This window comes from Haemaphysalis longicornis, unplaced genomic scaffold, assembly GCF_048455015.1.
Source record: "Haemaphysalis longicornis isolate Haplotype H1 unplaced genomic scaffold, Haemaphysalis longicornis Haplotype H1 scaffold_10, whole genome shotgun sequence".
Lineage (NCBI taxonomy): Eukaryota > Metazoa > Arthropoda > Arachnida > Ixodida > Ixodidae > Haemaphysalis > Haemaphysalis longicornis.
In genome coordinates this window covers 139,733,688-139,755,383 of record NW_027526204.1, presented here as the reverse complement: position 1 = coordinate 139,755,383, position 21,696 = coordinate 139,733,688, and the positions used below count along the sequence as shown (strand labels likewise).

The following is a 21,696-nucleotide window of genomic DNA, read 5'->3' as shown; positions in this document are numbered from 1 at the left end:
CATTAGTAGATAATTCTCTGAATTTCTGCAGAATTTTATTATATGGTGTTACATTGCTATATCATTATATGTCCATTATATGTTTCTCTCTGTTGGCCCTATTACCTTATATCCAGTTTAGTGGCATTTTTTAGCAAAACTAAAAGCAGCACCCGTACAAAAACAGCATATCATAATACTCCTACCTGCCTGTAGTAGTTGCACGTTTGCTCCGTATAAAATTGGCCCCGAATGCACACGCCATCTTCCTCTAAACAAACTTCCAGTAACTTTCGAGGTACCAGCTCCAATTCTGCCTGCTTCCTGGTATTTGCAAGGTACTCACTTCCCCCTGCTTGGCATTTCGTTTTCCTTTAGGAGAGGATCGAGGCCAGTGTATGCAAGCTTGCAGAAACCAGTCAAGCTTTCAAGGTGGGTTGAAGCACAACTCATTTATTGCCAACTGCGGCGCATTCTGAACAGGAAATTGGTGTATGTAAATAATGCCACTTCAGCGTTAGCCCAGCGAAATCACAGCTTCTAGCCTTTCTATATCGTATTTGAGGTAGTGTTATTAAATGGCTTAAACAGTTGTTTGTATTCTGGCCTGAAGTATAAACGCTGATTGTAAAGTTCATTTCTGAAAACAGTAAATTACCTCTAGGTCACAGATTTTTCTCAAGTGACATGATTTTTAAAATAAAGCTTACCACCAGGAAGCAGTGAGATGGGCTGTTCCTCAACATCCCTTTTTAAAGCATTCTTTCGTAGCACAGAACCTTGTAAGACCATAATTCCACTTGGCAGTATACAGTCGAGTTTCATCTTTCTGGATTCTACTACGGACAATGCATAAGCTATTTCCAAGTCCCTGAGCACTCTTGAGTGACAACAAAGGTTAGCAATGTATTATATTTTAGTAGCATATTTTGATTTTTTTTTACAACAATTGCTGCTCTTCAGTGCAAACAAGCAGATTAAACAAGGGATCATAAACATGCCTAGCCGTGCCTCCTTTTGCAGCATTTTCCAGTTCCCATTGGAAAAGGCTGTCCATTCATAGCCTTGCATACATTTCAATACGCGTCAAGTCCTTCGAGGTTGTAGTAAAAATAAGATATAATGAACGTTGTGACTTGAGTTCAACAACCGCTGTTAATCAACTAAAACTATGGGCGTAATTCGTTGCCAACTCCTGTGGAACGAATTTGCTCAAATGACCGAAATATCATCTGCGTGCACTTGAACGCGAATCCTTAAGAGATTTTCTCTACACGGCTACTAGACTGGAAGGTAAATGACTCATTTTCTATCTGCTTTCATTTCAGTACTTAAGAAACCCTGTTCTCAGTGAATGCAAAGTAGGGTCTATGTCCCATCTCAAGACACAGACAGTAGCGGTCCCAGAGGTTGGTTTTAGGGGGGGCGATTTTTTTTTTTTTTTTTTGGGGGGGGGGGGCGATTTGATTTTTTTTTTTTTTTTTGTGGGGGCGAATAAGAACCGCTTCTCTCCTTGCGCCAGTTCTGCGGAGGAGGTGACAACAATGCCGGCGTGTGCGCGTATGTGGTGTAACCCGCTTGCGTACAAATCACTTAGCGACACAGTGGTTTTTGACTCCCCGTAGGCGGTGCAACGGCTGACTCGAGGACGTATTTCTGACGGTCGCAACACGTTTGCGACCTCGCACAAGTGGGATGTAACCTCGCGCAAGTGGAATGCTTCGAAAAAAACAAAAAAATAACAAGCTGAGGACCTCTTTGGGGGGGGCGATCGCCCCCTTCGCCCCCCCCTTGGGACCGCCACTGGACACAGATGTGGAACTTGTTTTGGGGACGACGTGACTGTACCCTTCTTCTTCTTCGCAGCCTGGCCCTCAAAAGCAACAATGGCAATGTTAGGTCACCACGGGACAACAACCAGAGGCTAACCGCGGGCGACAGCTTCTTAAACGGAGACGGCGAACCACCGTGAGTTTTGGCCGCACCTAGATTTTTTCTTGCAGGTCGTGCTGTGCTAACGTCACCATTTTCACGTTTATTGGTGTCACTGTGGCTCAATGAATGTATCCAAGCCGTTCTCGTGTATTTCTTGCATTAACACCCTACCTTTCTCCTTAATGCAGCCCAACGCTGGAGGAAATTCGGACGTGGGGGGACTCCTTCGAGAAGCTAATGAAATGTTCAGGTACGTTCAATTGCGTCTCACAACGCTTGCAAGATCCCACTGCGCAGAATAACAAGGACTGGCAAGCCAGGAATACAAGTTTTCGGTGATCTCATTTTAACAGCGGAGCTGTTTCAGCTTGAGCTTGGTCCGGTGGAGTTAGTAAAAAAATACCAAGAAAAAAAAGCTGCGCCTCCTGTAAAGGGTGCACCACCGCAGATAGGGTATTGTAACAGTGAAGACAGCTTTCCGGCCTGCTCGAGTGTGAGCACAAGGGGCATTGCGTGTATGCGCACCCTTTACTATACCATTTTAAATGTGCTAGTCCTTCCTGGGCTACTAAAATGCGAAAAAAATTGAGCAGCTTGCACTATGCAAAACTGGAGAAACAGTGGAGCTGGGGATCGACCTAGCTTCTTCCTCCCTGGGATCCGCTGTCGGTGTGCGGCCTTGTAAATGGCCTTGTGAAATCCGGCTAATAAAATTTGGCCTCACCCCTCAACACTCAGCCTAGCCTAGTACAAACATGGCAAAACATAACAAAACGTAGCAAAGCGTACCAAACCTAGCGAAACTTATCAAAACAGGAAGAGGCTATAGGTCGATGCCCAGCTCCGCTGTTTTTCCAGCCTTTCGCCACTAGTATAATCTGCGCTAATAATTTAAATCACTGTTCACTTCATTGCTTCACCCCAGACGTCTGCTCAATTATCTATCAGAACTGTGCTCCTTGCAGGGTTAAACGTCAGCCATCATCATCCCCGATATCATCTTTGTGTGGAAAAAGAGCAAGTTGTGTTTAAAAACGATAGCTTTCTTGGGCTACCTAAACATGAAAATTTTGGCCTGTCTTAAGACAAGCCAAAATTTTCTTGTTTAGATAGCTTTAGATTTAGATTCAGACAGTCAACTGTCTGTCTGCCACTCGGTTAACCTACTTGCCGCCCGGAAAAAAAAATGACCCGCGTATCTGTTTGCTTCACTGCATATGAACTGCTGTCATGGCTCATACAATTCAGTGCAGAGAATACTGCAGGCGTATTTGAAGGACACAACCAAGAGGTCCAGTGTTCTGTTATTTAAGAATAGGCTTAGGATTGGTTAGGACTATAGCAAATGAAAAAAAAAAAAACGAAAAGTGTGAAAACGGTGTCAAAGAAAGCCGAGATAAAAGTGTGCTGTCCCAACAAAAGGTAAGCAAGCAATGTGAACAGCGGTAAGGTGAATTGGATTGAATAACACTTCACAGCATTTTACCATTACAGGAGAAAAAGGGGAGGGAAAAAGTGCAAGTGGTTGGAGGGAAAGAGAGAAGAGGGAATTGCATGGTAGGGGAAAAGACTATGGTTAGCGCAGAACCTGCTATCCGTCTGTGTCGCACCAATGGATCTGTACGCATCTTTGCTTCCGTCCCATCGGCCAGTGGCTCTTTTGTTTATATCACCTCGACCTCCTTCTCTATCTTTCTTGCAGCTGGCCGAAAGGTGTTTAGGGACTTTTTGAAGTGCGAGTACAGCGAGGAGAACATACTGTTCTGGCTTGCTTGTGAGGACCTCAAGCAGGAGTCGAACCCGGAGATGATCGAGGAGAAAGCTCGCGCCATCTACGAAGACTACATTTCCATCCTGTCCCCTAAGGAGGTGCGTAGGGGAACATGACGACTGCATGTCAGCTCCAGCAGCTGCAATGTTAATCGGTTCGCGTGGAGGGTGCATTGGCTGTTTTGTTAACGCTTGAGTTACGATCCAGGAAAGCCATTTTGATGACCATATATAGTGAAGTTGCCTTCAGCAAACAAAAACTGCATCCTGACTTGCATTGAGCATTGAGTTACTGCAATGCATTCACCTTAAAGCTGCACTGATCAGGCCCGTGTCCAACATCAAGTTGTCTAGTAATTAATGTCACCTTAGCCAACTCCCAGGCTGCATATCTGTGCCTTTACTCAATGTGCTGGTACCTGTCACAAACATATTCTGCCTGTAAACAACCTATCAAGCATCCATGAGTGACGTGAAAAAGTTTGCGCCATGGCCACAGCCGTAACAATAGCAATCAATGTGCAGTTGCAACCTGCTGTGCGTAAAGCAATATCAGTTAATACAAAGTTGATGAATCCATTTTCATTGTTACTAGAGAACTGCTTTGTAAGTTAAACCAAGCTTATTATATGTACCAGCTTAATTAACCTGTTGCTGTCACATGAATTGTGCTAGAAAGCGACACTGCGACAAGTGGTGATCCTGAATATCCTCCCATTCCTAAACTACGGCACGAGGGTGGTGCTAAGCCTTTTTTTTCCTTCCCCTCGGTCCTACCCTGCGCAGGTGAGCCTGGACTCGCGCGTGCGGGAGATCATCAACCGCAACATGGTGGAGCCCACGCCGCACACCTTCGATGAGGCACAGCTGCAGATCTACACGCTGATGCACCGTGACTCGTACCCGCGGTTCGTCAACTCCCCGCTGTTCCGGAAGCTGGCCCAGTTGCCTTCCCCCTCGCGCAAGGGCAGCGCCGCCTGAAGCCCCGCCCCCTCATCGCCGAAGACGACGGGAAGAAACGCTCGGCTCAACAAGCTCAAAGGCGCCAGGCGGCCTCCACGCGTACCTGAAAACACACACACACTACTACTAGCGCCCCTTCTGCGTTCTAGTCCACGCCCTTCTCCACCCGACCCCTCGCTCGGACCAGAACAACCAGACAGCGCCCTCGCCCTGCCCTCTCTTGGGTTCTGTTCTGCCAGCAATAAGGCTTCCTCCCGACGTCACCTCGTTTCGTATGCCACGCTTTTTGCACGAGTGCTTTTGCGCACAGCTCCATGCCCGTTTGTCGTTCCCCACCGGTCGCCGCCTCCTCCGACAGGCCCCGACGGACTGACCCTCTGGACAACCGGCGGATCAGCGAACCGGACACGGGCCGCAGACATCTTCCAAGAGCCGGCAGCGGCGACGGTGGCGGAACGCGCGTGCTCGTGCCGTTTCCACAAGTGCATATCATTTGCCAAGGTGCCGGCAACGATGGAACGCAAGGGGCCCTGTGCTCGAGTGTAGTGTAGTAACCCCTCTGCTGGGAGCAGAGGTCTACCTGGCTGCCCGTTCCTTTCTACTCTCACCCCCGCCACGCCGGAAGCACCGGGTACAGACTATCGGACAATGGGACCCGTACTCCGGTGCTGAGCTGCGCACAGTTTTATGTGTGCCAGCGGTCGGCGGACATGGCTTTCAAGCAACGCGCGCGCTCACCCGCCCTCTGCAACACCTCGGTGCAACGCCCTTTTTGCTGTCCTTTCAGTTGTAGTACTTACACTTAAGCCCGTACCTTGCAAGACAAGGCAGGCCTCGGGTAGAAACGGCCTCAATTGCAGCTGGAAATGACACTGCACTCTTCTTTTGCCGATGTCGCCTTTAAGCTGATTCGTTTGTTTCCGACGGGCATAATGCATTAACAGCTCGGCAAACTTGGATCACTTTCGGGCATGTCCCAGCAAATTGGGGGCCAGTCTAAAAGGCGTGTAAAATGAGGTGCTAGCACACGAGCATGCGCAGTGGTGGATAGTAATATAGCCAGGCAAGATTGCCAATGTCATCAGCATACCAAAAACCTTCTTTTTAAATTTCGGACACACAGGAATGTGTGTGGTGTAAAGGCACTAAATTGCAGAACAAACATTGGCATTAGCGTTTTTGGTGTTGTGGTACTGCTACGTTTTTCACTCACCCACCGACAACAGTTTGTATTGCATTAGATTTTGCTGAACAAATTTTCACGGCCCCTTTCTGTTTGACTCGACAGGAGTGTAGTGCATTTTCAGCAGCAACCTGTTTCTGCCCCTTGGACTGCCACCGAGTTTAACGGCGATGTGACCTCGGCCCTTCTTTGTTTGTTTCCATGCAGTTCCGCACAAGGTTTTGATGGGACAGGTTGTTGTCGTGTGCCGTCTGGTGGTGTGTGCGCAGTGACATTTTTGTGTTTGTTACTTTTTTCTATGCCGTCTTTCATTTTTTTCTCACCTCCGACTGTACACCAAGGCTCGAACCCTCAGGTGCACCCATGGGCCGCTTGCCACTGTATTACTGTTGAGTTCTTTCTCAGACAGAGGAGGAGGACTGTGCGTTTAAATGTTCCGCGCCCTGTCGTGTGTGCAACGTCGTCACCGTTTTTTGCAGTTGGGTGCACGTCGGCCGGTACCTGTTTGTGTATGTGTTGCCGCGCCAAGAAAGAAACAACAACAAAACAAACCCACAGTAGTTTTGCCACCCCAGACAAAGGGCTTAAAGTGCGCCGCGCTTTTTGTGCGCTGGGGCTCTCGACACAAAGGCTCTCGCGTCAGGGGGTTTTGTGATGGGGTTTGTCGTAAGTAAATCTTCATGTTGTTCTGTTCACAGAAGAGCTTGACATGGGGATCATTAACTAGCTCGGCAGCCTTCCTTGGGGCACTTCTGAAGGCACCGTGTAGACCCTCTTACAGAAGCCGCTGTCACACCCTCACAACTTTCATGAAGACCAGTGGTGCGTGATGGACAGTCAGAAAGTCACCACGGAAAGTGTTACGCCGTGTTCAGACTACCGGCGCAACAAGCATGTTGTAAGCTACAGACGTGCGAAAAGGCATTTCTCATAATTAGGTTTGCTGAGAGGTCGGATAATGGCATAGTTATAATTTGCTTCATTTGCGGCGACAGCCTGAACAGGGTGTTACATGTTCTTATGTGAAATGACTGGGGTTTGTAGTTTGTGACCAGAGTGCGCGCTGCCATCTAGTTGATTATTTAGATGAGTTGTTTGGCCTCAGTTGCTGGCTGAATCACGGTGTGTCGAGCATTGAACACGACAGGTCGAACTGAGCGCTGTACAAAGGCTGAATTGGGTGAAGTGGTGAGGGTATAGTCACATCAAGGTAGTACGGTGCAATTGCTCGCACTCTACTAATTGCAAGCTCGGCTTCGTAAGATACAGTTACCACTGTAAGTTACTAACGTCCGTCAATGAATCTCGGTGATTGTTGAACCATCTTTGCACAAGAAATCGCACTTCAACTTTGGTGCAACATTCAATGCAGCCTGGCATGTTTGATGCTCAATACCCATCGGCCTTCGCAGCAACAGATGCTGTAAAACTCACTTTGACGCTCACTAGATAGCAGCACACGTTTCTGTAGAACTATGGACAGCCACTTTTGCGCAGTGCACTTACAATGCTTTTCTAATTATTTTCTGGGCATGAAAATAGTTCCTGGAGCTGGCGAATCAAGTTTCAGGCAGGTACACTGTGCGCAAAAAAAGAGCAGGTTGATGTGTGCAACTTCTGGCACCAATCTGTAGGGACAAGGCACATTTTGTATACTTTGGGCCTTTATAATAAGGTGCAGCCACTCCACGAAAGAAGCCGTGCGGGAAGCTAGCATTGCAAGCTTTGCAAAGGGTCCACGGGAAAGCCTCCAACTCATCACATTGCTCAGGCTCCACTTTTTTGCGCTCCTCGGCGAAACGACCAATTTAACACACCAACTAATCCACCCGTCAAATGCACTGCTTTTTTCTTTACTCTTCTATTTTTCATATCTGCATAGCAGAGATCCTGGCTCTTAACGGTTTTCTCAAAAGCTGTCAACCCCAGCTTCTGCTTGGTGCCGGAAACACTCTATCCTTGATGGCATGCAACTGATCTCTGCTTTCCATTTCTCTTCACCCTAGGTTGCCTTTTCAAAATGCTTGGGTTAGTGCAGTAGAAGTTCCAGTGCATAGACTGTTGTCGCTCCTTCACTTTGAAGTAGAGCAATCTCGTTCCAACAGCCTCCTGTTTTGATGCAAGTCAACGCTCCTTGTCTGGCACAATGTCCGAGACTCACTTGGCATCTTTTATAAAGTCCATAATTCACAAGAACTGCAGACTTATACACCCTTTTGGAGGCTTGGGTCATCAGAGCTTATCCTGACTGTTATGGTTTAGTATGACATGTAACGAAAGAAATTCTTCCCGACCTCCACCACATAAAACATGTGGACTTGCGTTCCTCCCAATAGAAATTCTCACTTTGTGAAGCCATCCTGTGACGGGCAGTGTAGTTGCTTGCGAGGGACATCATTAATCCACAAAAGTGTGATCTCGTAACGAAAAAGAGAAAACCAGCTAAAGCCCTTAAGAACAAACTGACAACTTTCAAATATGGTTGTGAGACTTGCTTGAAACCATGTCAAATGTCTCGGCTCTCTTTTCTGCAGCATAGCAGGTATTGTTGTGGTTCTTCCGAGGCGTTAAACAGCGTCAGGCCCAGAGGCTTCAAAGTTATGACCTGAACACACCAGAGCTTAGGCTTGAATGACAAGAATATGCTGTGCATACCTTGGAGAAAAGCGGACTAGAAGCAAAGTTATCTCACGTGTTACTGCAAGTAAAAATTGGTAGTTTTCTTTTGCCTCCAGAAGAAAAAATAATTACCGAGCTTTGTGGTTAGCTCTTTCCCATGTTGAAGCATGCTTCTTTCATTTCATAGCCCTAGCACTAATGTAGCGATTGCCATAACCGAAAATTTGAACATTCAAGAGAAATTTAAAAGGGTTCATCAAATCAAGCTGTTAGCTTATGACGGATCACAGTGTTTGAGTAGAACCTGTTACTATAGTAAGCACCCCAGCAAGCACATAATGTAGTTTCTTCATGTACACATTCTGATTTCACAACTGTAAGTTGCCACTGCGACTGATTTTACGTAATTTTGCACAAGCAGTGTTATTTACGTGTCTGTCTGCCTGTGCCTATAGACTTTGTAGACTTCATCCTACGTGAACGGTGCACCACCAATAATTTCTTCAGTGCTGCTTAAAACTAAAGCTAGGTTTCCCCAATTTTCATTGCTAGGTAAGCCAGGTGCTAGTCAAGTAGGCTTTTCTTGCAACACGGCAAACATCCCGCTTCTTTAGAAGGCACGTGAATGTTTTGCAACTGGAACGGGTGTGATGCCTGTTCACTTGTTTCCCATGCACTCCTCTTTCTCTTCGGGACAAAATGTGGCTGACATTCCTCTCATCCCACCAAGACCAAAAACATGAAGGGTGACCGTGCGCGCACAGAGAAACTAGGTGCCCAGTTCCTCCTGTTGTTTGCAAACGTAGAAGCCGACTTCTACTATTTGTTTGTCTGTTTTATGTTTGTCATTTAAGCATGTTGGCCTTTACTTAACACTGCATTCAACTGCGACACGCGGCTTTGGATGTGTCAAGGCCGGATTCTGTGCTGATGGGCGCGTTTCGAAGCTAGTAGCGTGCATCCGCATCGTGGGTTTATTTGTTCTTCCTGGCCGCCGGATATCCCTGCAGCCGCCAACACTTCTATGGAGTTGTCCAAGGCTTAGGGGAAAATGTACGCGGAAGGTTTCTAGTCATTCGTTTTTTTGTTGCTTTATCTATCATTGTTGAAGTGCACGGTACGAATCACCACGCCGCCATTGTTCAGTGTGAAAGCCGCGTTGCTCATACCTTTCTGTTCAGGACCACTGGTCGTGCGGACCAGGTGTTTGAACTCCCCATGTATTCAAGCTTGTATGTTTCTCCCCCACAGCGCAGGGCAAGAGTTTAACAATGAATACCGACGACAATAAGCTGGAGCGCAAGGCTGTGTACATAATGTTTATTGCAGGGAGCGCACTGAACAATGCAGATTACGACGCTTACGATAGGCCGAGCATGGTGCTGCCGCGCATGCTCCCGTTGCAACCAAACTTTCAAGGGACCTTTGACGAAGCAAACCTTTTCTGTGAGCTGTCTAGTCACTGAGCAGGCTTCCAAGCAGTCTGAGAGGAGCGGCATATGTTGTTTGCCAAGCCCGTGGTCTGTCGAACTGGTTCCGTGTGCGAAATGCAAGGACTGGTCTTGTCCAAACTCGTCAGAGAAAGTAATTGTGTTGCGTTTTCTCGCCCCTCATTTTCGTATTTCCGGAGAAACCAAGGAACAATCTCGCATTCTTATTTGCTTCGCTCCGCCATATTTTCCTTTATCATGCCCATGAGCCTTTGCAGCGGTCTATGCAACACTGAGTGCAGCGAACAGTCATGAATCATGGATTCCTTTCTCCCGCTATGAGCCGAGTTCTCGATATAAATAACAGTCTGGTCATAGCTCCTCGTCTGTTTGGAAGCCCGCTTTAACTGTTTTTCTCTTTTTTTTTACCCTCTGTCGTTGAAGAGCTTTCCACTTTGCTTTAGAGCCACACCCACCGGCACTTGCTTATATGCAGGTGGAAGGATCAAGTCTTTTACAGAGGACATGTCTTTTGGCACCTCACAACTGCTGTAGAAGAAAGAAAAAAAAAGCCTTGGTAGTTGGGTCGGGCTCAAGCAACCGGAAGGCTATGCCTTTACAAAAAGCTTCGCTGCGTTCCACTTGAGGCAACGCTCGCCTCGTCTTTGGCGGAAGTGCCGGACGCACGGTGGGTCTGCCCGACTAAGTGTGAAGCGCACGTCTGCAAAGAAAAAAAAAAAACCAAACAGCGGTCGTCGCAGCAGTATTGCAATTCTCTCTACCAGCGGTTTTTCACGACTGCACTGTGTTTGTTGCGAAGATGACCCCCAGCATATTGAAAAAAATCCAAAGGATGTTAATAAATGTTCCTTACAATGGTTTTTCCTACACGGCCTTTTGTGTCAGTCCTAGTTAGACTCGGTCAGCGCTGTTGTGTTTGAAAAACAGTGGCAGATCTGAGAAGGATATCCCCATCCTGGCTATGCCCAAAGTTCTGGCTTTGTCACTATAACATTGTTGTTCTCTACAATTTGCAAGATGCTAAAGGTAAGCGCAATCTAGAAAGTATGGCTGGGGAACAAATTGCCCTCGAAGAAAGAACTTCCTCAAAAGTGAAACTGGTAGCATACGATGCATTATGACGTTGCAGATCTACACGTAACAGATTTTCTCCAACAATTGCAAAGCTGCCCATTATGTATAGTTATTAGCAAACTAGCAGTTCTTGAAGGTTAAAAGCAAATTTTACAACTTCAAAAAAGTGAAAATGCATCCCAGAGGAGCTAACATCTTTGCACATTACTTGGCTTCCAAGAGCTGTTGCAGTGCAGGCACATGTTAGCAGAAAAGTTGCATGAAGTATTTCCCCAAGGGTATTTTTAGGGCCATACTTGTAATAAACGACGGCCAAAGCAATAGGTGCGCACAATTTAATCCTCAAGTGAACTAAGACACTTGCATTGAATTGAACTACTTGACTCTACGACCCAATCATTCTGCTAGATTTGAATAAGTGTTTGTTCAGCCCAACCAGCATAATCGAGCTGTGCCCAGAAATGCTGGAAATGCCACCAAGATAAATTTAACACACATCAATGCTAGAAAGCATTTTTTTTTGCTTTTGCACTATTTGTGCTAGAAATAAAGATGAGGTGACAAAACTGCGTCTAGATAACGTTAGCAGGGCCCGGTACACCTACGCATGCGCACTACTACTTTTGACGCTTCTCCTATTAATTTGCGGGCAACGATACACACTTCGCAAATCGGAAGCAAAGTGACCTTCGGATAAGGCCTTTTCGAAATAGTTTCCTTACGACGCCACGCTGAAAACGTTTTTCAGCTGCTGCGTAGGCAACGCGAAGACGCACTTGCGTTTGCCCGCTGCGCGGGCGAAAGCACCACCAGCGAACAGCAAATGGTCACACCATATTTATTCCCAGAGAAGAACGCTATTCACGCAGAATACAAACAATCCACGCCGACTGTGACCCCCAGAACTTTCATTTCTGCTTCTAGGTAGAAAACGGCGTCGGCACAGAACAGCGTGAGGGAGGGGTAGAAAAATTACACAAGTCGCCGTAACTGCAACGCGGAAAGGTAGGGTCAGGTGAGAAAAGGAATTCCAGGTGAAGGCCTCGACACGCAGGACTAGCACAGTCGCGCACAAGCGGAGCGAAAAGGCAGGCAGCCTCGTCCGAGTCCAAACGCGTTGCACTGGGGAAGACTGGGAGGCGCTTTATTTTCTTCGTTTTTTTTTTTCTTTCTTTTTTCTTCTTCCGCGATCAGAACCGAGTCCCGAAGCTACGAAAGCGTTCCGACACTAACGACAGTAGCACAACGCGCGCCAAGACGCTTGTGGATTTTCGGGGCGGCTCGGCAGGCAGTCCCGCGGGTGCGTGGCACGGATTTAAGATCGCTGCTGTGGTAGTTGTCGACGACGAGGGGTAATCCGGGGAGAGCCGAGGGCGGGGAGAGGCACGTCGGACGAGCCGCTACGTCCCCGGCTCGCAGGTGACCGAGTTGCAGTTGACGAAGAGTGAAAAGATGCAGTTCCCCATACCGCTGTAGCAGATGAGGAACACGGCAGCGATGAACACCAGGCTGCAGATGGTGCAAGGCTTGCGCTCGAGGAAGAACCCCGTCAGATAGAGAACCATGAACATCACGTGATTCTGAACCAGGGCCAGGTTCATGGGCTTCGGAATAAGCAGCACGGGAATTAGCCACTGGAGGCAATACATGCTGGAGCTGTTTCGGCTGACTGGCGGCGACGACTAAGTGGTTCTCTGGCTGACGGTCGTAGCGCTTGCGTGTCGCTAAATCGGCCCCACTTATCAAAGTCGACAAAAACAACAATGGCGGCCGGAGAACGGTGGCGTCGCTGTCCATTCTGCTGCCCTGTCAGCAACGCGTTTCGAAAACAAAATATCAAAATGACATTAGCACATTCGTAAATAACGAGCATAAGGCAAATTTAAACTGTATTGACATTTTTAACGACACTAATAAAGCAGCAACGTAATGCTCTCAGTGATATCGGGCAACAGGCGATTTCTTGCCTTGTTTCGCCGTTTCGCTGGTTTCGCATTTGTAAACATGGCCACATGGTAACATGGTCGTTGTATGAAACGTTTGTAAACGTTAATGGTGCGAGCTGATCCCGCTTTGGAGGATGTCGTAAACGGCACACAGAGCTACCATAATGGGTAAAGACCACGACAGGAAACACCATCACAAGTCAAGTCACAAACGCAAGCACAGCGACAGTTACGATGGGCGAGATCGTGAGCCCGACAAACGCAGGCGACGCGACAGTTCGCCGGCGGAGAGCGGCCGTTCAGGTTCGCAGTCGACGAGAACTAGTCAGAACCTCGAGCCAAGAAACCTGTTGCAGTTTCGACATGAGCTGACGCGGATATTTTTTGGTGACAACAGCCCGATAAGCCGGTAAGTTGGTGCCGTAAGCTGTGCTACGCAATCCGACCAGTTTCGCTTCGCCACTGAATGTTTCGAAGGCTGTAACGATGAGGCTTGGTTATTTTTTTGTGCAGAAATTCCAAGCAGTACAACGACTTCTGGACGTTCCTCAAAAAGTACGAAGAGCGCAAGCAGAAAAGCAAGACAGAAGCTGGAACATCGAACGGTATACGAACCCTTAGTTTTTTCTTATTTGTATTCAGGAGTGCGTAGGAAAGGAAATTTTGCATAAACATGCTCACAAACATTGGCTGTTCGTCTGAAGCACTGATGAACACCACAGGGGCTATGTTATTGTTTTGCACTAGAACAATCAAAATCATTTGCAAAAAAGGCTTGTTTGTTGGCACTCAAGCTCTACTGTGGGCTCCTTTCCCTTTAACTCAAGTTTGAAATGACTGTCAGCGGACCGTATTTAAGAGGGCCCGTATTAGAAATATTTGTTGTGTGGCAAAAGACAAAAACAAGCGAGAGAGTGGCCATTGCCACAGTACAGGGAGGATTAATTGTCAATGGAATAAAACATTTTTCACAAATAAATGAACCAAGTACCGCCATCTAAAATAGACCACAAAGTGTTGTCTGTGTGTGAAGTTTTAGTGCAAACTGGGGAGGGCAGGCAGAGAGGAAAGCGGTGTTTCATACGGTAACTGGTGATGGTCTGCAAAAGGGCATTATCATGATGCATCATCATAAAGCACATTACAAATGTTTTAACGCATTTCTCAGCCAGCTGCACTTGCACTTTCTTGCAGATGATTCATCTGAATGTGCCGAGTCAACCCTGGGACTTCCCAGCACCTACGACCCCATCCACAAGGTCAACTTTTGTGTCTTTCCCGAGGAACCCAAGGTTCTAATGCTCGATGCTGGCGTGCATGTTGATGCCGATGACTCCGCGCATTCACTCACAGAAAGCGACGTTGCTAAGGTTCGGACCGTCTTCCACCTCTACCTCGACTTCCTGCAGAGGCAGAAGTTCCAGAAGCTCAAGAAACTGCGCGACTTCCAGAAGAACCTCCCCATAGCTCAACAGAAGGGCACGATCTTGAAATGTGTCTCGGAGAACAATGTCATTCTCATTGCCGGTGATACCGGCTGCGGAAAGTCGACGCAGATACCGCAGTACCTTCTGGGCGCAGGCCTGGAAGGAATCGTGTGCACCCAGCCACGCAGGATTGCGGCGATATCCCTGTGCAAGCGTGTGGCTTTTGAGACATTGAATGAGTACGGCACTCACATCGGGTACCAGATTCGGTTCGAGAAGCACCGCAGTAAGCACACAAAGATGCTGTTTCTCACGGAGGGTCTCCTGCTGCGGCAGATCGCCAGCGACCCGATGCTGAAGGACTACAACGTCATCATCCTTGATGAGATTCACGAACGCCATCTCACGTGTGACTTTCTCCTGGGTGTTGTGAAGTGTCTTATGCAGCATAGAAACGACCTCAAGATCATCCTCATGTCTGCCACCATCAACATTCAGCTGTTCTCCCAGTACTTTTATAACTGCCCAGTGGTACAGGTTGGTATCCCCTGCAGATGCCACTCTTAGTTGTTGTTCTTTCTTTCTTGTTGTTTCTTTCTGTACAAGTAGCACGGTGTTCATTTGTTATGCAGATGTTTTTGTTTACATTGGTAGTCAAGAACAGCACGCAACCAAAAAACTCTCCGTTGAGATGTACTTCATTGCTCTGGCTATTCTTTGGCATGTTCTTCTAAGAAAGTTCTCAGGTAATCAGCCATTCTACACACATCTGCATACGATCGCCCATTGTCTACTGCCCATTTCGTTTTGCATGGAAATATTTTCCCTTGCACGTTTTCAGTTCTGTGGATTACTTGGGTGTAAGCATTATATTTGTCGTTTGTATAAGATACAACTCATACCAAGCAAGAAAAGCACCAAGCAAGAAAATCAGCATTCCTTGGCCACCTTGAGCAATTTCTTTATCACAGTGCTCGTGAAATTGAACCTTGCAAAATCATGTACATGCATATAGCGGCTTAATGGTCATGCTGGACAGTTCTAATCTTTTAAGGGTGAAAGGTTATGCAAATTACTTCAATGGAAAGGGTAACGGAAGATTTAGGGTATGAACGCACATGAAAATTTTTTGTACAACTGTGAGAGAGTGAGGCTTCTTTCGTTCCAATACAAAAATACCTCCGTTCCCGGAAAAAGTATTTTAGATTTTCTGGTCTCCTTTAGAGCTGAAAACTGTGCCTCTAGGCTGTCTAGGGTCATCAGAAAGTTCCTTCTAGGAGCAGCAGTCACGTGCAGGAAGCACTGGGCCTGAGCCGGAGTGTTGCGCAGGTTCCCGGGCGCCTGTTCCCGATCCAGGTTCAGTACCACCCGGTGACGGTGGAGGAGAAGCGCTCGCGCACGGGGCGGCTGAACCCGGCGCCGTACGTGCGGCTGCTGAGCCTCATAGACAGCAAGTACCCGAGCAGCGAGAGGGGGGACGTGCTGGTCTTCCTGAGCGGCATGAGTGAGATCTCAGCCGTGCAGGAGGCGGCTGAGGAGTACGCCAACAAGAACGGCCACTGGATCGTCCTGCCCCTGCACAGCACCCTGTCGCTGGCCGAGCAGGACAAGGCACGTATACTTTCGGTGGAATCCCGATAATACGATTTTCAAGGGACCCCACGAAAGTGTCGTATGACAGGGGTGTTGTGTGGTCGGGCTGCGGGTAAGCCAGCCTAGTAGACAGTCTCACGCAACGGTTGGGCTAAGAACTGATTTAAAGCGTTCTTGCATAATTTTCGAACCCCTGACTGAAATCAGAAGCTCCTAAAAATAAAACGCCTATTTTGTGCCCCCCTCCCCTTCATGGCGTCTGCGGTAGCTCACCAGCCATGCATCATGCGCTATGCGAGATAAGGCCAATGTAGTTGAGCAAATTGAGAGGGGAAAAGGCGAAAGTGCGAAACTGCCAAGGCCAAGCGAAATGAACGATAGCATAAGGGGGCGATAGCAAAAAAAAGGCAGCAACGAAAGAAGCGGAGCAACAACGTGTCTTTGAAAGACACTGATAAGCAGAGAGCAGAGATAGAGGGAGGGAGAGCATCGTGAACGGTAGAAACTTGAATTGAGCGGGCGTAGAAAGCAGGTGTTCGGTCATCGCTGTAGGGTTGTGTTGAATATGTTTTCAGGTTTGTCGGCTTGATGGGAGCTTCGAATTGGCGGTTCACTGGGCACCTTGACTTTGACTTCTCGCAGTTGGCGCATTGGCGTTCTGCTGCCGCATGGGGCCGCTGAGGGTTAACTCCCACCTGCCAGTACACACATGCTTGCTTGCGTCTGTTCAGCAAGTGGTCTGGCCCGCCTGCGAACCCTTGCACATGAACAGCGTCAAATGGGGTTAAGAATAAAGAAAGGTCAAGACAAGGTGGCGAAGTGGTGTAAAAGATTGAAAAAACGTTTATCCCTGCCAGAGTCTGTCATACGAAGCGGACCGCATGCTCCCGTGCATTGTATAATCGGGGTTTTTAACGCATTGTTTCTATGGGGATTTTGCTGGGCCTGCGGTAATCCGTCGTGAGAAGTGGTCGTCGTAAGACCGGGGGACTTATCAGCGAGGCTCCAGTGTACATATAGGTGGTATTCGTTGAAAAGTTTAGCTGTCAATTTCTTCGCTTGGCAACGCTGGAGACAGCCACAGACATGGCCAATGCGCCACGGACATGGTGCGGCTTGGGCCACTGCGCCCGCACGCCGAAGAAAAAAAAACACCGATGCGCGGCGTCTGCTCCGTTTCAATCCGATTCTAAACGGTGTCGTCAACAGAGATGTTATTAATCGCTTTCACATTGGACTCGAGGCAATACTCTGTGTTCGGTGAGGTAGAGTTGGTAACGTGAAACACAGTCATGTGCTTAGCACAGACAAATGCTGCCATCCCGTGGAGCCCGATGTAACGAGTGACGGCGCACTCACACAATTGCCTGCATGTGAGCCTCGCGAGTGAATACAAGCAATATTTTATTTCAAGAAAGTAAGAAGTTCAAAAACATTGTGGACACATTTACATTATTATCTTGAAATCTTGCGAGTTTCCGAATCGTCATTGCTATCACTATCAAAGAACATTTGCTTTGCCGTGTAGACCCGCACAGCCAAATCAAATGTCATTTACAGCTGATGTCATTCACTTTGAATGACCTTAGATTTGCCATGTGACAACGGGTTTAGCTGATCACAGCACCAAGATTAACTTGCCATTGGTATATGTAAGCTGTAGCTTTGCTTAAAAGAATATCCAAGCATGCATCCCAATCCTTTTCTCTATTGCTAAACTGTGATATTGTTTTAGGCCTAGCTTTTTAATGGCAATGCCATGTCCTTAGCTCAATACCTAGCGTTTCTATCTCACTAACAGTGGTGCTACCGCTGCAGGTGTTTGACTATGCACCGGAGAAGATCCGCAAGTGCATCCTGTCCACCAACATTGCTGAGACGTCGGTGACCATCGACGGCGTCCGGTTTGTGGTCGACTCGGGCAAGGTGAAGGAAATGAGCTACGACTCGGCCAGCCACATGCAGAAGCTCAAGGAGTTCTGGATCAGCAGGGCCAGCGCTGAGCAGCGCAAGGGCCGTGCAGGTGAGGAGAAGGGATCAGCGAGGGGTCAACCACGGGGCGCACACCCCTGGCCAACTTTTACGTAAACTTTCTCGATTGAACCGGTTGCGGAATAGCCTTGCATAAGCCATTAGTGAGGCTCACTGGAATTTTCTTTTGTTAAAAAGTTGGTCCGCATTTGTAGTTTTTACTCGTGAATCATGTTTGAAGCGCGGACAGACGAAACACAAGAAGAGGACAACACGAGCGCTTCAAACACGAGCGCTTCAAAAATGCCTTGATGAGTTGTGAAGCCTGATAATGACATAAAATATTAGCTACAAACTCCTGTAGCAGACGAGACGTTGCACCTGGTCAGTAGTTGCCAAGACACATCCAGGTGGGCCCATGGTGGAGGAGGAGAAGCACGTGCCCCGATGACCTCGCACTTCTCCTACAACCAAACCAGCTTAGTGCAGAAGTGCATTTATTGGAAGTTTTTCTCTGCTAGTACGATCACCACTCTGTGCCACCATCAGTATGCGTGTGTGGTACACCTGGAATATTTCTTCATGCATTCAAAAAGCAATGAAGAACACTGGGTTCCTGCAATTATGTTTGATAAGGGATTACAGGAGCTTGATGGGAATAGGGGAGTTGAAAATGCACAGGAGTGTTTTTCTTATCTTTTATGTTCAAGCATAGATGTGTCCAGCTCACCTATGCCTGGCAGAGCCAAAACATTTTATTGAAGAACTAATTGAGCATAGCATTGCCTTGAGAATTCACACTTATTCTGTTGCAGCCTTTCATGCATTTCTGGCTCTGGCAAAGAAGTTGGTCCTATGCCGTGCCTAATGGTGTAGCAACTAACACCAAAAGGTATACCCGTGTGAATAGTGATTTACGCTTTCAAAATGAATGTGAAGCGATTAATTATTTTGTTAAAATGGTGTATATCTGAATGCTTTCGAATTGAAGTGAATACTTTGCAATCACCAATACAAAAACGAAAACTTGCAGTTCCTCAGGTAAGCTTCAATAAATGGTCATCATCATCACCATCATCATCACCAGCCTATCTACGCACACTGCAGGGCAAAGGCCTCTCCCATTAATCTCCAATTACCCTGGTCCTGTGTTAACTGCGACCAATTTATCCCCGCAAACTTCTTGATCTCATCTGCCCATCTAACTTTCTGCCGCCCCCTGCAATGCTTGCCTTCTCTAGGGATCCACTCTGTTACCCATAATGACCAACAGTTATCTTGCCTTCGCATTACATGCCCTGCCCACGTCCATTTCTTCTTCTTAATTTCTACTAAGATGTCCTTAACACGCGTTTGTTCCCTGACCCACTCCGCTCTCTTGTTGTCCCTTAATGTTACACCTATTATGGCAGCGGTGGCGTAGAGGTAGAGCATCCGCCTCGCATGCAGAAGGACCGTGGTTCAAATCCCGGTGCTGGACAATTCCCACCGGATTAAAAAAAAAAAAAATCCGCGTATTGATGGAATTGCAGTATGGGACTTAGGGTGCGGCCTGAACCCGGCAACCATTGCCGGTAACGCACTCTTTCACCAGAGCAGGATTGGCCACCTTGGTGTAGTAACGGCCACAACCTCCCATGACTATGCCAATAAATTGTATGGGGAAAAAATGGCTTAGCTAAAAGCTGAGTAAAATCATTTCTATGAGCCTGATGTCTAGGGGTCTGAATCGAACCTGGCAGGCCGGAGAGAGGGTGGTGCGCGGTCGGTGCTTAAACTCCCGAACCGTTGGCTGCGCTCGCCGTCGCAGGCCGAACGGGGCCTGGCGTCTGCTTCCGGCTGTACTCGGAGGCGGAGTACGAGTCGCTGGCGGCCTACTCCAAGCCCGAGATCCAGCGGGTCCCACTCAACTCGCTCCTGCTGCAGCTGGTCTCCCTGGGGCTGCCCGATGTGCGCCAGTTTCCCTTCCTGGAGCCCCCGCCCTCCGAGAGCATCGAGGAGGCCGTCCAGGTGCTCAAGGAGCAGGTACGCCACCTCCAGGCGTGTCTCCAGCGCACGCAGCACCAAATCCTAGGGCACGCTCAAAGGATTACTAAGGCGAAAGCCCTAGATGTCTCGTCAAATGTGAAAAGTGATGGTTGTCGTTGGCGGCGGTGTCAACATGAATGGTACCAAAATGGCCACCGCTGTAAATAGAAAATAAATTGGGATGCGAAGGTTTGTGTGCCTCACTGATGGTGCTTGATGTCGTGCCAAAGGGCACTGCCAGGGAGCCAACTTTACACAGTCTCACATAACAATGATGATGATAAGTGAAGACACATCAAGCGCCTCAAGAAGAAGTGGCTTCCCGTGGTCGGAATCGAACCTCAGTCCCTTGCGTTATGAAGCCGACATCTGTCCAATTGCGCCATTCTAACCATCTTTCTCTTACAGGGTCCACGAAGACAAAATGCAAGTTTGGTTCGTTCAAAAGTTTGCCTCGTTAGAGTAACACCGACACCACTTTTAGTGCAAACCTTACAGGAATGGGCTATATAATGAGGAAAACAGAGAATAGCCATGTGAGTTACAACTCGCTAGCGATTCTCTTGCTCTAGAACCTATGACGTATTTTTGGCAGCTGTGCGATTGGCTGAAGCCGTCAAAAGCAAACGAAAGTTAGGCAGGGCTTACAAGCTTGCAGAATGAGCCATTTGCACTTAAATTTAATGCGTATTCTTTTTGCAGCAGTAAGAAAGGTGGGTTAAGCAAGTTACGAACGCAGACGTAAACATAGAAGCGCCAATGCGTACTGTGCACCCTATGCTTGTTATAGCTGCACAGCCGTACGACGCGTTGAGTTTACACTGGCCATCTCGCATGAGTGGCATTGCCTTCTGTGACTGTTTGTCCAGCATACCCAATGTTTCACTAATCGGTTACTATCAACTGTAGCAAAAATTAGCCAGGTGCAAATGTGGTCAAAAACAAAGCGAGGGCAGACAGCGGTCCTGAGCAGTATCGTACTGCCATCTAGGATGACTGACAATTAACAAGGTGTTTCGCCGTTCGCTGCAGCCCTAGTCAGCATACTGGCGTTCGCTTGATATGTTATCGCAGATATCACAAAACACACGATTTAGTGGGAGAATTGAAATTTTGGCTTAAATTGCCTGATTTCTCAAGAAACAAAGCACGATTTGCTGCCGCACAAGTGCTGGGGGCACTACAAAACACCAAGTTTTTTAATAAAACAAATTTATATTTTGCCTTCATGGCCCCTTTAAGGGGGGACATGGCTCTTAAAACAATTTCTTTTCATTTTTAAGTAAACTCTGTAAAACTTGGCAGTCTTGCTTGCTCCCCCACTGATTTCAAATATGGCATTATTTTTTGAGTTGGTCAATGAGTTCCAAAGAGATAATTAGAGATAGTTAGTAATTTTTGGATGAACAATAGACAAAACAGTGTTGGCCATGAAACTGTAATCTTTATATTTTCCAATGCTATGAACCCTGGTGAGTGCAATGAGAGAATCGGTTTTTTAATGCACCGCCTGGAACTAATTTTACAGCTCATTAAACTTTGGTGTTTGAAATGTGCATTCGAAGTGGTTCCTTGCCACTGATGCCACCAAAGTTTAATGAGCTGTAAAATTAGTTCCAAGCAGTGCATTAAAAAACCGATTCTCTCATTGCACTCACCAGGGTTCATAGCATTGGAAAATATAAAGATTACAGTTTCATGGCCAACACTGTTTTGTCTATTGTTCATCCAAAAATTACTAATTATCTCTAATTATC

General features: G+C 47.4%; 3 protein-coding genes across 8 annotated transcripts in view; 2 read left to right on the top strand and 1 right to left on the bottom strand.

The window, feature by feature from the left end:
* Positions 1–10,767, top strand: part of LOC144159473 (uncharacterized) — a 138,988-nt gene extending 128,221 nt beyond the window's left edge. For 4 of the 5 annotated variants that reach the window (XM_077690988.1, XM_077690989.1, XM_077690991.1 and 1 more), the window contains 5 exons: positions 358–411; positions 1,846–1,947; positions 2,103–2,164; positions 3,617–3,783; positions 4,471–10,767. In XM_077690988.1, coding sequence (XP_077547114.1) covers positions 358–411; positions 1,846–1,947; positions 2,103–2,164; positions 3,617–3,783; positions 4,471–4,665 — 580 coding nt within the window. In that variant the 3' untranslated portion in view covers positions 4,666–10,767. The remainder of the gene's footprint in view (positions 1–357; positions 412–1,845; positions 1,948–2,102; positions 2,165–3,616; positions 3,784–4,470) is intronic. The other variant, XM_077690987.1, reaches the window with a different exon arrangement.
* A 1,031-nt stretch (positions 10,768–11,798) lies between these two features.
* On the bottom strand, positions 11,799–12,762 carry Bc10 (BLCAP apoptosis inducing factor bc10). The gene has a single exon (XM_077690994.1). The coding sequence runs from the start codon at positions 12,621–12,623 to the stop codon at positions 12,375–12,377; it is 249 nt and encodes an 82-aa protein (XP_077547120.1). The 5' UTR covers positions 12,624–12,762; the 3' UTR covers positions 11,799–12,374.
* A 140-nt stretch (positions 12,763–12,902) lies between these two features.
* LOC144159471 (putative ATP-dependent RNA helicase DHX34) overlaps positions 12,903–21,696 on the top strand; it is a 35,440-nt gene continuing 26,646 nt past the window's right edge. For both annotated transcript variants that reach the window (XM_077690985.1, XM_077690984.1), the window contains exons 1-6: positions 12,903–13,329; positions 13,434–13,525; positions 14,115–14,884; positions 15,677–15,958; positions 17,759–17,963; positions 19,722–19,936. In XM_077690985.1, coding sequence (XP_077547111.1) covers positions 13,085–13,329; positions 13,434–13,525; positions 14,115–14,884; positions 15,677–15,958; positions 17,759–17,963; positions 19,722–19,936 — 1,809 coding nt within the window. In that variant the 5' untranslated portion in view covers positions 12,903–13,084. The remainder of the gene's footprint in view (positions 13,330–13,433; positions 13,526–14,114; positions 14,885–15,676; positions 15,959–17,758; positions 17,964–19,721; positions 19,937–21,696) is intronic.